Consider the following 13,578-nt stretch of genomic DNA (forward strand, 5'->3'; position numbering starts at 1 on the left):
ACGACGGCCTCAGGAGCCCAAGCACAGCACGAGTACCCAGCTCGCGTGCGGACCACAAAACCTCCATCAGAGGTTGGCCGAATGTTCACTGGCCGTAACACCGACTGCCTTTCTCTATAGCACGAGCCCCGGGTTGTGTCCAGTCAAAAAACCCCAACACCCGCTCAGTTTACAACAAGTAATACAAAACAATACCTAGAAAAACTAATAAAATAGACGGATGAAAAGAAAAAACAAATCAGTGGTGCCTGCAACGTAACCACTCTTAGAGGGGGTTCGACGGTCGTTCAGTGATCACTCGGAGTCTTAGGACCCAGAAAAATCAGGTTATGAACCGGCAGGTGGCTCCCCGGTGGCGCGTAATAGCCACGCTCTGGGTCTGTTCGAGAATCTGTCCTGCACGTGCGGGCTACGCACCCTCCCTTCCGGCACCGCATTCAGTGGTCTTGAAGATCGGCATCTGTCCAACACCCTGGTGGGTTGCGTGCTGAGGGTCAGTGGCTGGAAACGATCCTGCCGGAACTCCCCTCCTTTATTTACCTGAAAACTCACATAAACTTAAATAAAAGATAAAAAACACAAAAATAGCAGATAGAGAGAAGAAGGGGAAAGGGAGGGGGGGGGGGGGGCGGAGTAGAAAAAGATAAGTTACATCTCATAGTATTTACTATTTATTAGTTATTAATGTTTACACGAAAGGTTTTTCATAAAATATTATTAAATTCTTAAAGAATAATGTTCAACTTAATTAATTAAGATCAGTAATATTTGATACAATTCATAAAAACATGACAACGGTTATTACTCAAATCATACATTCTATAATGAAAAAAAGCTCTTATAATCACATTTAGAAATGATAGTTACGCTGATCGCCCCAGCTTTCCATTTAAGAAGAAAAAAAAAAGTTATGTATAACAAATTCAACTTGAAAAAGTCAAAATATTAATTGAGTCGGGTTATGATTAATCTGTAAGCCTAGCTCTGCCCCTTTTATTGGGGTCGGGTTTACACAAACCTAAATAATGCTAATTCGAATGGCTTCATATTTAGTTATTTGAGTTAAATTATGATCAACTCTTTTATAACATGAACTTGAATCACTGGACACGAATTATTATATCTAACTTAAAGAAATGAAAGTTATGTGTCCTTTAAGCACAGTACAAGGTACCCTTTGTCATTTGTAAAGAATTTATTTTTAATTTAAGGCTTCATTTAGTTTCAGAAATGGTTTCTACTCATCTCATGATGTCAACATTTAAACATTATTAAAATTCATATACTTTTTATTTTTAATTTTTCAATTTTTTCATTTAATCATTACTTAATTATTATAATTTTTTTCAAACATTTAAATAAAACACAAAAAAAAAAAAAATTCAACATTTTTAAATCTTAAAATAAAAATAATATTAAAAATAATATTCTAATAATATTTTAACTTTATAGTATTTTTATTCAATTTTTTCTCTTATATTTTTCAAAATATCATAAAACATCTTAGCTCAAACTATTTCACTATTATTCATAAACTATTTCACTATTATTCACATATTTCTTGTCTCATGTCATCTACTCTAATATGCATAACTAAATGAGATCTTAGAGCCTGGTTTGGCTAGTGGGATGAGATAAGATAATCTATGAATAATAATGAAATGTTTTGTGAATAATAATGAAATGATTTGAGTTAATATGTTTATGAAATTTTGATAAATAAGAGAAAAAAATTAAATAAAAAATTACAAAAATCTAAAATAATATTAGAATATTATTTTTTAATGTTATCGTTGTATTGAAATTTGAAAAAAATGAATTGTTTTATATTTTATTTGGAAGTTTATGAAAGTTGTAATTATTAAGTAATAATTAGTTAAAAAATTAAAATTTTGAAATTGAAAAATATTTGTATTTGTGATATTTAAATATTAAGATGAGATGAGTTGGTAAAATTTTACCATACAAATTATGTGTAAGATTAGGTATGGATAATAAATTGAGATGAGATAAAAATTTTAAATAAAATATTATTAGAATATTATTTTTTAATATAATTTTTATTTTAAAATTTAAAATTTAAAATTATTTATTATATTTTATTAAAAAATTATAATAATTAAATAAGATAAGATAGAACATGAAAATACCACCGTACAAGCCAAACCAAACCAGCAAACTTCCAAATTTGGGAATAAGTACGTTTAGCTCGAGCGCTGCCTAATGTAATCCTTCGCACATCGTCAACGCATATATACGTACTTTGCGAAACTCCCAATAGCTACTCTCTCTCTCTCTCTCTCTCGATCATGGCTCCCACACCTTGTTAAACCTAATGAACTTCACAGGCTTAGCCCATTCCTCCTCTGCGACTCCCCATTGCCGGAAACCCAACCTTCCGAGCTTGGCCTTATATTCCCAGCGCCGCAAGTACTACGTACCTCCGCAAACTCCTCGTTCGCAGTGGAAGTTATTCAATGACGGCAAGCTTGCCTTCGTTTCCTCCGGAGGAGGGCATTACTGGCGATCGAGAGTCGAGGTATCAGCGAGAAAGCTCTCCGCTGGGCTCTGGAAATTGTGGTTTGCCGAGGTCTCATTTGGTACCGGTGGTTTAGTATGTGGACCGTCTGATATGGTTGAGTCTCAGGTAATTAATGCCGTAATTCTGTGTAGTTTTGCTCATATTTACGTTAATTTATGTGGAGATTAGTGCTGTAAAACAGTTCGGCTCAGAAAAAGAGTAGTTTGTTGATAACATTGGTCGCTCATTTTGTTTGCTTTGACTCAATTTTCGCTACAACCAATAAGATTTTCGACTCACCGTTACTGATGAGTTAATTGGTTGCTGTGGAAAGAAGAAAATAATAAGAAAGGAAAAGAAAAAAACAGCATTTTCATCGAGAAATTCTAAACTTTATATCTGTTATAGTTTTCAAATGAATTATAATCATCTTGCCAGACAGAAAATAAAAGTAAGTTATTATGAGATTATCGCTGTGAGCCACGGAAATCTATATTTTAATCTGATTCAAGCCATCAAATGTGTGAAAGTCCGAGTTATATACATGATCTAATCTTGATCGTCTACCTCCTTGCTCTCTCATTCTGATCACTCCCGCAAGCTTGAATCGACTTTGCTGAATCACAAATCCTCAATGGAGAGGGGAGCAAAGCGGGATCCTAGGTGTTCAGGAGTGTCTAATGAGGTCTACCAGTTTTATGGCCATACGAAGCTCTCTGAAGATCAATCAGATGCTTGTCGCTTTGCTGCTTCCGCTTTGCAGGCAGAACTAGTGCGTGCTAGTTCCAGAATTCGCGAGCTTGAAGCTGAGAAGCGGTCCTCCAAGAAAAAGGTTGGGCACTTGCTGAGGAAGCTGGAGGAGGAAAGGATTTCCTGGCAGAGCAGAGGACGCACGAGAAACCGTACGGTTGTTGATGGTTTAAAGGATGAATTAGTGAGGCACAGGAAAAGTTATCAGATGATGGAAATTCTGAATGCCAAATTGGTCAATGAGGTAGCCAATGCCAAGTTATCTGCAAAGCAAATCGTGCAAAAGTACGAGGAAGAGAAAAGGGTCAGAGAACTAACGGTGGAAGTATGTAATGAACTAGTGAAGCTGATTGGAGAACATAAGGCTCAAGTAGAGGCATTGAAGAAAAAGTCGAGGAGAATTCGTGAGGAAGTGGAAGAAGAGAGGCAGATGTTGAAGATGGCTGAAATTTTGCGTGAAGAACAAATCCAAATGAAGCTGGTTGATGCAAAACTTGCTTTTGAAGATAGGTATAGTCAGATGAACAAACTGATAAATGATCTCCAGACTTTCCTGCGGTCCAGAGGTTCTACCCCGTATGCAAACCCAAAGGCATTAAGGAAAGCCAAGTCGATCCAACATGCAGTAAAATCAATGAATATTCAAGACATCAAGGAATTTTCGAATGTGCCCTCGAAACCAGAGAACATGTACTCGAATCATAGTGATCAAAGAAAAGGTGAAGCTGATGAGGGGGGAATTGCATCATCCTCCAAAATCCACACAAGTCCTAACAACATCGCCTCTGTGAATACGGAAACTGAATGTGTCGAAACTGCAGAACAACGATCTGAGATTTGCTGGCCATCAGCAGAGCAATCAAAGAAGAATGCACACCCGAGCAACGATGAATCCTCCGGGATAATGGTAGAAGAGTGTAATGGTAATGGGGCAGTTTCAAGTGATGTAGCGGCACAAAGGAGGGCAACACAAGACTCCCCCAATCCACACATTGCTCGAGGAATGAAAGGGCGGGTAGGTGTAGAACGGCCGCGAGCCACCCATAAACATAAACAAAAGTTGTTACTGGGAAACCAGAAATCTCAATTGCGCCACATTTTTTAATCAGTGAGACTTCGGTGATGTGGGCTTCTCATTTCTTAACAAAATAAAAGCCCACCTCTTTAAATTTGAGGGGATCTTAAACCTGTTAAGTTGCCTCCTTTCTGGTAATTCAGTTGAAAAATTTCCTACCCGGTGGATCAGAGGAATTTCCTCCTCCTCTTGGATCTAGCGAGTTAAAAGGTTTCTGTTTTTCCTAGGCAGTTGAGACCTGCATATATCCACACCCTTGCACAATTCATTTATATACTAACATAATTGAGTATAACAATTCACGTACAGATGGTACTGATACCGTTGAGGTGTGGAACCGATGCAAACGTTCGCGTGTTCTCGTTCCGACTCACTGTGGGCCCCTGGGGTCTTATTCTATGGAAAAAACCAGTATCGTACGTGTCGGTTCCGTCACGAGAAAAAAAGACGTAGACATCAAAGCCTATGCGTTCTCTTTGTTTGCATCATGCGCAGCCTTACCCTTTCGACGTGACAACTCGTACTCATGCCATGGAGGGAAAAAAAAAAAAACAAAAATGGAAAAAGACAAAAGACTACTTGTACCCACTTCGGCGTGGCCGTGCATAAAAGGAAGAGAACAAAAAGTATATATAGGTTTAAATAGCATAATTATTGCACGACAAAGTATATAAAAATAAATTTATAAAGTAAAATAATTTTATGTGATTAATTTTTTTTTAATAAAAATAATTTTATAATTTTACATAATATATCAAATAACGATATTCTATAAATTTAATTTTATATAATTAATTAAAATATTTCTCAATTATCAACGTCGAAACTAAATTCGACAATATTGTTGATCCAATTGCCAAGTGTTTTCACGTTGGGATAAAATTATCGGTGGATGGCATTCGTAAGATTCATGATAAACCTTTACCAAGGATAGTAATCATTCAAATACACTTCTTAAGAACTAGCCATTTCAATTACAAAGTTAAGAGGTGACAATCATTTGTGAAAATCTAATTAAAACGGGGTATTTTATTAGAAAAATGAGATAAGCTATTCATTTTGTGTTGAAAATTCAAGTAAAGCGTTAAGAGACTATCTCAATGAGTCAAAAGAACCTCATCTCAGTTATATTGTAGAAGCGGCTATCTTGACTCTTGAGAGGAGAAAAATTTCTCTCTAACAATTTTGTTACATATAACCGGCCTGCGTAAACGGAATACAACCGATTGTACGTGGCAAAATTTATGTGAAAGAAAAAAAATTAAAAAAAGAACAAAAATTAGAAAGGCAAAAAGACAAAAGCGAAGAAAAAGACAAAACAAAACAAAGTTCTAGATTTTTCTTCCTCCTTCGGTGTAGCAGACCACATTTTGAAGATTTTCTATTTTGCTTTTTCTTCGGTCGGGTAGCAGACCACTGTAACAAGGCAACAAAAGTTCACACAGATTTTCTTCTTCCTTTGGTGTAGCAAACCACACTTGGAAGCAAACAACATTTTATATTTTCTTTCTTTTTCGGTTGAGTAGCATATCACTGCAACAATAAAGGTTCACATAAATTTTTCTTCTTCCTTAGCAGACTCCACTTTTCATTTCTTTTTCAAAGGGAAAAGGAGAAGCATCAAAAGCAGAGGCCATTGCCCATTTTCGTCTCTTTTTCTTCTATTTCTTCACACCTTCTTTCATTTCCCTTCTCATTTTCCTTTCCTTTTGGAGATATTCGAATTGTAATTAATGCATCACTTTCTCTGAATTATTGGTTCTCAAATATTTTCATTTTCATCTAATTTCTCTGAATCTCGTGTGCTTCCATTTCAGATGTAGGTTTTTGTTAGGATTGTTTCGAAATTCTTCGATTAATTATTCTTCAATTTAAGATTATTTTTTTTTTCTTTCTTTCTTCTAAAACAACCAGCCACGTGGGACACGGTGCCCTCGCGGTTCCCCTTAGCTGGTTGTAAATAGACTTTTTCTCCCTCTAATTCCAACAACTACAGACAACAGAAGCAAATGAGCCAACTCTATTATATGTAAAGTGAAAGAAGAGACTTCTACATGGCTCGTGTGTTAATATTTTGACTCATTCTATTATGGACATAAGACCAATATAAGATTTATTCTAGTCCTTCTAAAACTCTTATTCTTGAATTTTTCTCTACCAACTTAGTGGTGGAAATGTATAGAATATTTGGGGGTTACTTATGGGTGTGCATCCAGCCCGGATATTTCCCGATCCGATCTGAAATACAGAATCCAGATTAATCCAGGCAGATAAAATTACCGGTTAAAAATTTAAAACCGGTTACGGATCCGGTTATATAACCGGATATCCGTAACTCGGGTCCCGTGTATTAAGAAGCAATAGCTTATTTCAGTTTTCGTCAGACGAAAGTCTAAATAAAAACTAAAAAAAAAATATACACAGCAGTTTCATATTTTTTTACATTATTAAAAAATATGAATTTATTATTTTATCTTTTTTTATTTTATATTTTAAAAATGATGGTACGTTGGGTGTGGGGCTGATGCGAAGCAGTTTTCAAAACTAAAACCCGTTACTTCAGTCTCTCTTCTCTGTCTCTCTCTCTCTACCCCCGAAACCCTAACTTTTACTGGTAGGTGGATTCATCGTCGCCGGTGACTAGGCCGTCGGTACTTTCTCTCGATACTTCTCTCTCTCTCTCTCTCTCTCTCTCTCTCTCTCTCTCTCTCTCTCTCTCCCCCCCGGGAAAACTTTAGCATCTCTCGCTTTTTAGATGTAGATATGGATAGATTAGATATGGATTTAACTTATCAAAAAAAAAGATTAGATCTGGGTTTATGGTTTTGTTTGAGTTCATAGATTTGGTGTAGTTTTGAATCGGGTTCTGTGGTTTGGTTGGAGCATGTTTCGCTCTTTTGTGTATTTTTATCTTTTGGTGGTTGAATCTTGCATTCGCCTACTGATTAGTGAGATTTTGCATATTATGTTTTGTGGGGTTTTGTTTGATTTCGTATTTTATGGGACTGTTTTGAAGATTTGTTATCCATTTTGATTTCGTATTTTCGAGTCCATAATACATTATTACACCGTTTTGTGCTAGAACATGTTTGGGTTTTTAACTGGTTGATAGAAATCTCGGTGGCCATGGTTCCCTTTTTAATTGTTTTTCACAGATTTGGAATTTTTTGTCTAGATCTGGGTTTTTTTTGTTTGTTCTGTACGTGTATGCAAATGTCACCAATTTCTCTCAATTTTATAATAACATGTGGGTCAGATTTTATCCAATGTGCTCATTCAAATTCTATAGGTGTAATGTAATTATCCATGTGGGTCAGATTTACCCATGTTTCCCTTTTAGATTGTTTTTCACAGATTTGGTTTTTTTTGGCTAGAATGTAATTATAATCTGTTTTGATATAAAAAATATTTTTATGAGTTCTTCGAAGGAGCTTGATCTCTATGCTAGTGAAATGCATGGGTCGAGTTTGCAAACGGCGTCGTTTTAGTGCTTTTAGGGTTGCCTCCAGCCCCTCTCTCAGACTCATCTCTGCCCCTCCCCCAGTCCCCTGCACGTAGCCCATCCCAGTCCCCTGCACGCAGGCCGCAGCCCTCTCTCAGACTCTCATCTCTGATTCCTCCACAGATCCTCGCCGACATTCCGAGGTATTGAGTTTATAATTTTGATTCATGAGTTCTTTGGGTGCTTTTCTGATCAACATTGCATTTCGCTTGGGATGGTTGAAATATAAAAACTTCCGTTGATAGATCAGATCACGGAAATGGAATAGAAGTATACTTTTAGTCTACTTTTAGTCTTTTAGTATTTATCCCTGCAATCTCTTCATCCAACACTTTTGACTCATCCATTATTTGCTATGTAAAAGTTACCACTTGTTATTATCTTCACTTCTGAACAGAAAGCTGTAGATTTTTTAGGGAAAATTTAGTGGGGAGTTGCAAAGAGCAGCAGCCAGCAAGAGGCAAATCTCACAAGTTGCGGCGTGGAGTGGATGGTGGAGTGTGGAGACGTCAACCTGCGGCGAAGGAAAACAAGTTGCGTCTATAAGTGTGGAGACGGAATAATTAGTAATTTTATTCTTTCATTCCACTGTTTATAAGAAGTGGTTTTGGATTGATTAGTAAAAAAGGAATTAGACAAAAAGCTGTTCACTTTCTTGATCTAAGGGGTATTTTATATGCGAGGATTTCTTTATAGGTTAATATGCGAGGATTGACAATGGACTGATCACAGGCTTAACCCAATTATCGTTACTCTAGAAGTTTGCTTCGAATACTTGCATCCAAATAGTTTATTCCTTGTATAGCCATATGGCCAGCTTTTAGTCTTCTTCTCACTCTTTAAGCTATGGGTGAAAAGCTAGTCCGAGTAGGTGTCGACTTTCATGCCAATGTAACTGTTGCTCTGCTTTTGCTTACCCATATGCTTTTCATTGTTTACTCGTGCATACTCATGGAACCACATAGAGATTCGCCTCACTTTATACTCACAAATTAAGATACTAAATATGAGTTGCTGGCTAGACTACCACATGTTTGACACAATGGATTCGGATTGCTTCGTTGCTATGAATGTATGCTGTATAATATTACGCAACGTATGCTTGGGTTAAGGTGCATTGTTGGTGGCAGAAATTTTACAGCTTTCAAATGGTTCTCCTCAATGAGAAGTGGAATTTATTAGAGTGGACGGGACCAGGAGGTGGATCTCTTTTTAGCTCATTTTCTGCTTGTTCGTATTCTCTTTGAGTGAGACAAGGTGGATAAGACAAGATGCATTGAGCCAGATTTAAGAGGGGGTGTTCCTAGTTAAATCGTTTCTATAATTTTTAGCTCCCCACAGCAGATGTGGAAAACCGAAGATCTTCTCTTACTCCATTGTGAGGTAGCTAGCTAGCACTTTTGGCAAGATTTTTTAGTCTTTTTGAGCTTGATTGGATGATGCTGGTAGGTATGGGTGGTTGATAGGTTAGCATGCTGGAAAGGGCAGGTTGGCAGTCATCACGATATAGTTCCAATCTGTTTAATGTGAAGGATATGGAGAGAAAGAAATGACCAAAGTTTCAAAGATAGCACAAGTACTTTGGAGGACCTCATGTGTTTCTTTCTCAATACAGTCTACCATTCGATAGTTGCCCATCTATGTTTCTCTAGTTTTACTTTTCAGGATTCTCTTCATCCACTTTCTTTAATTAGGTGTATTTGATGTGTATTTTCAGTATACTTGGATAATGCCTTTTACTCATGATGAAAACTTGTGTTATGAAAAACTTTCATATAAATAAAAACTGTGGAAAAAAAATATAGAAAAACCATATTGATACGCCTATTATTTGATATAAATTTCTGTCTTCTATTTCTTTTCTCCCTTTATTGTATGCACTTGGAAAGATGGGTGTCTGGTCAATCGGAGTATTTTTAGTCTTGCAGCATTGTGTTCTTTCTTTTTCAGGAATGTATAGATGATAGCCTTCCTTCTCTTCTGTTTACTCCGTGAGAACTATTGAATTACAAGAAACAGATGATACTGAATTGATGTGGGGCTCTTTTTTGTCTGCTTTGGATCTGTTGTTTTTTTTTTCTCTTTTTCAGTTTGCATTTTTATGCGCTGCATTCTAAAATACAACTCATTTAGGTCTATTTAAAATGTTCTAGTGTTCTAGTTTACTTTATTTTGTTCGGTAATATGAATAAATCTTTACATTTTGAGTGTTTGGGGAGGAAAGGTATAAGACTCCCTATATATGTATAAACCTTTGCAGTATAAGACTCCCTATTAATTTGGGCTTCCACTTGGGCGCTTGTGTAATTGAAAGAAAAGTGGTTAAAACATAGCTATCTTAGAAGTACATAAATTTGTATGATGTACAAATGTAGAAATTTCTCAGGTAACAATTGAAGTGTAGAAAGTTTGTATGATGGTATAACTTAGAAATATATAAATTTCTATAGCCTATAGGCCCACCACTTTCATAAAACCCCATAAAATCCTATCTCTAAAAATCTTCATCTTAATTTAAAAACAATTTCAAGAAAATCTTACATCAAACCATGCCCTTACAAAAGTTGTCTGTGGTTCCCTTGCCAATTTCATACCTATATAATCTCATTTCATAACCACCCCCCTCTCTGTAGGGGTTATTATGGGATTGCAAGGTTGTGAAAGAATTTGTTTCAGGAGGCATGGATCAATTGAATTAACTTGGAGAGTGGCAGGGCAGATAGCCTTTGAATAACAAATGGAATGCAGATTTTATCCTAATGCATTGCAGATAGGGAACTGTCACAAGAATGTGATATCAGATATGTAGAATATTGGTTATTAGGTGTTAACTGTGAAGCCTTGGCTGGGAATCACTATATTTTTTAGAGTTATGTGATTGCGCTTTAGAAGAGTATGTCTGGAGTTAGTTTTCTCTTCTAGAAACAGATTCGCTTTTCAGTCATCTTTCCAATCATATGTTGCTTCCGTTGACAGCTGAATGCAATATACTGTTGGCTGGCAATACCCTGATGTGAGGACGTCATTAGAATTTTGTTATATATTTACCATAAGAAATGTAAGAAATTTTGCATCTGTGAATGAATTTTAAGGGTATTAAACATGGGTACCTGGGCCCTGATTTTGTGGGGTAAGAATCCCTGATCTTCAAACTCAGCAACAAGAAAAGAGTGCAATTTCTCAGTTAGCAATTGAAGTGCAGAAAATTGCAGCGACTTGTTTTTGGTTAGGACTTTACTGATTGTCTGGCATCAGATCCTTTCTGTGTATGTAGTTTGACTGAATGGTGCATGCTCCTAGTTCCTTAAATGGGATTGTATCTGTTTACGTGATCATTTAAGTGCCTTGAAATGTTGGTCTGTTTCAATTTTTTTTCCTCTTTATCCCTATCATTTTTTGATGATTGTAATTATTTCTAGTGCCTCCTTTTCATTATTGTTCTTGATCATATATTTTCATGAAGTGGTCAAGTCTAACGATGTCTTGGTTGGGCATATGTAGTTGTGAGCATAGAGCAATGGGCCGTAAAGCCGGTACACTTCATATCAACCCAAAGAAATTTGGCTCTCTTCACAAGCCTTGCATGAAGGAAATGATTACATTTCTCAACTGCTTGGCTGTTAACCACAGCAGTGACGATAAGTGTGTTAGGCAGAAGGAACTTTTGAGCGCTTGTATGGATTCTCAGGTGATCCAATTTTCAAGTTTATCGTATCTTCTGCTGCTGCAGTTAATAGCTGTTTGTACCATTTCTTCTTTCGCATACTTCGTATTGGTTCCTGGATATAGATTACGCTTCTTCTAGGATTGTTCTATGCAATGTGTGCTTATAAAGCTTATGATTACATTTATTGCAGACAAGCAATAAAAGGAAGTCCTGGGGAAGTATTAATTACCACCTGCAGAGGCTTAACAGAGGAAGGAAGTAGTTTGGGGTTTTTAGATAAGAATGTTTGACTCGGGCTCATTCTTCAGGGGTTCAGAGTTGCAGACGTTTAGTAGCAGGGGAAGGAACTATTTTGTTTATTGAACCAAAGAGTGTATCATTTCTCGATTCAACTTGGATGATATTTCGCCAGTGAAAACATCAAACATTTTTTGAACAAATATACTGTAGTTTATATAAATCCTCGTCCAGTTAAAGAGGTTTGCAATAATCTGTAAAATGAGTTGGACAAGAAAGGAATCTGAGCTATTTCTCTGCTCTGCTACTCGAAGTTTTGACATGTTCCTTTGATTGCAAAACTGCAATACCCGTTATGAGAAATCAGAAAAGAATGCTAATGTTGTGTTGGTAGATATATTAATATATTTACAATACAGACGGATCATAGGCTAAAGTGAGGTAGAATGCTACTGTTCTGCCATCGTAAATTAGTTTGATTTCATATTCCCTTGATTGGGTCCAATGTTTTCTCTTACTTAATTTTAACCTATAATAACTATCTGCATTTTTATTGCGATTAAATTCCATTGTCAAGTGGCCAGTAGTGCAAAAAAAAAAAAAAAAAAAGGTGTAGTTGATAAAATACAAGCAGGACTAAATATTCCATGGTACTGCATGAACATGATGGTATGTAGCAGGCTATTTATGTCTCATGCAATTTCCAAGTACCGTCGACAAAAGTCAGAAACTAAGAACAAGAGATCGAAGTCATGCTATGGTTACAAAAAAATTGATATTGTACGTTAGATTTACTTTATAATTAAAATAATTTTATAATCTAACGTACTATGTTTATAAGTTGCGGACAGTTTTATGAAATTTTTTTGTAGTTAAAACATTTCTCATTTCACAATGAGTGAAATCTAAATTATTGTAAAGTACTCTTGGTTTAAAATTTTTGTTATCAATGACGTATAAGCAAATTTAGAGATCAATAATTAAATATTAGATATGTTGTTAGTAGTTCGATCACATGCCTTTGTTCTGAAAAGAAATCTTCATCAATAGATGCTAAATGTTATAAAAGATTTGAGTATACCTTTCGATCCTATTATTACTTGAATCTAATTAAGTGGATTAACATGAACTTACTAACCACAATTGGTGTCGAATTAACGGGTTCAACATGTACATGCAGGGAACCTTAATGCAAGCACAAGATTAATGTTGCACTATAAAAATAAGAAGTACTCCTTCCGAGTAAAAGGATTTGGGGAAAAAAAGGTTTAACAAGGTTTTTATAACCATTTTATGTCTTACTAAACTTGTGTTAAAAATGACATAACATTGCAAGAAACACTATCAAATTATCAATCAAAGTTCTTGACAACATAAAAATGAAGAGAGAGAGAGAGAGAGAGAGAGAGAGAGAGAGAGAGAGAGAGAGAGGAAGTTTTTATCATTTGATCATGTACGCCTGCTAGAAATCGAAAAGCGAAAATACGTCAAGATTCTTTGGGAGCCATATATGGTCCCCTTGCTCCCCATCCTTTTACCCGACTCTAGAAATTCTAAAAGCTCCCTGATCAGCACATGCAGCCAAACGAAATACGAATATACCAATAGATCTAATTCCCTTACTAATATATCTCCAAATATGAAAACATCAGTCGACGTTGTAAGGTCTATCTATATTCAAGCTTCATCTGTTGGAGCTAGCTGCGTCGACATGCATGTTGGCCAGATCTCCGGTCCATTGAATGTCTTGGATACGCATCTTTTGATGCGAAAATGATCATCATCTGATCTGATCTGATCTGGGTAAAGCTATCTTTAATTTTCGG

The 13,578-nt window shown here is 36.1% G+C and overlaps 2 protein-coding genes across 8 annotated transcripts; both read left to right on the top strand.

The window, feature by feature from the left end:
* The first annotated feature begins 2,287 nt into the window (after nucleotides 1-2,287).
* Nucleotides 2,288-4,836, top strand: LOC122275618. The gene is made up of 2 exons (XM_043084746.1): nucleotides 2,288-2,647; nucleotides 3,123-4,836. Exons 1-2 carry the CDS (start codon nucleotides 2,336-2,338, stop codon nucleotides 4,374-4,376), a joined length of 1,566 nt encoding a protein of 521 aa, XP_042940680.1. The 5' UTR covers nucleotides 2,288-2,335; the 3' UTR covers nucleotides 4,377-4,836.
* Nucleotides 4,837-6,848: 2,012 nt separating this feature from the next.
* On the top strand, nucleotides 6,849-12,059 carry LOC122276116. 7 transcript variants are annotated; one of them, XM_043085606.1, is made up of 4 exons: nucleotides 6,853-6,997; nucleotides 7,891-7,991; nucleotides 11,350-11,536; nucleotides 11,706-12,059. In XM_043085606.1, exons 3-4 carry the CDS (start codon nucleotides 11,366-11,368, stop codon nucleotides 11,775-11,777), a joined length of 243 nt encoding a protein of 80 aa, XP_042941540.1. In that variant the 5' UTR covers nucleotides 6,853-6,997; nucleotides 7,891-7,991; nucleotides 11,350-11,365; the 3' UTR covers nucleotides 11,778-12,059. The 7 variants fall into 7 exon arrangements, with proteins under 7 accessions (XP_042941537.1, XP_042941540.1, XP_042941536.1 ...); XM_043085602.1 differs by having other exon boundaries at nucleotides 6,860-6,997; nucleotides 7,775-7,991; XM_043085604.1 differs by lacking the exon at nucleotides 6,853-6,997 and adding an exon at nucleotides 8,256-8,414 and having other exon boundaries at nucleotides 7,025-7,991.
* Nucleotides 12,060-13,578: the final 1,519 nt, after the last annotated feature.

This window comes from Carya illinoinensis, chromosome 9 (genome assembly GCF_018687715.1).
Source record: "Carya illinoinensis cultivar Pawnee chromosome 9, C.illinoinensisPawnee_v1, whole genome shotgun sequence".
Lineage (NCBI taxonomy): Eukaryota > Viridiplantae > Streptophyta > Magnoliopsida > Fagales > Juglandaceae > Carya > Carya illinoinensis.

What these genes read in the sequence shown, in the direction of transcription:
- LOC122275618 (XM_043084746.1), top strand. Translation starts at nt 2,336, where the DNA reads ATGAACTTCACAGGCTTAGCCCATTCCTCCTCTGCGACTCCCCATTGC. An exon ending in CTGATATGGTTGAGTCTCAG is followed by an intron (nt 2,648 to 3,122) that starts GTAATTAATGCC and finishes CACTCCCGCAAG; the next exon opens with CTTGAATCGACTTTGCTGAA.
- LOC122276116 (XM_043085603.1), top strand. Translation starts at nt 11,366, where the DNA reads ATGGGCCGTAAAGCCGGTACACTTCATATCAACCCAAAGAAATTTGGC. An exon ending in GCGCTTGTATGGATTCTCAG is followed by an intron (nt 11,537 to 11,705) that starts GTGATCCAATTT and finishes CATTTATTGCAG; the next exon opens with ACAAGCAATAAAAGGAAGTC.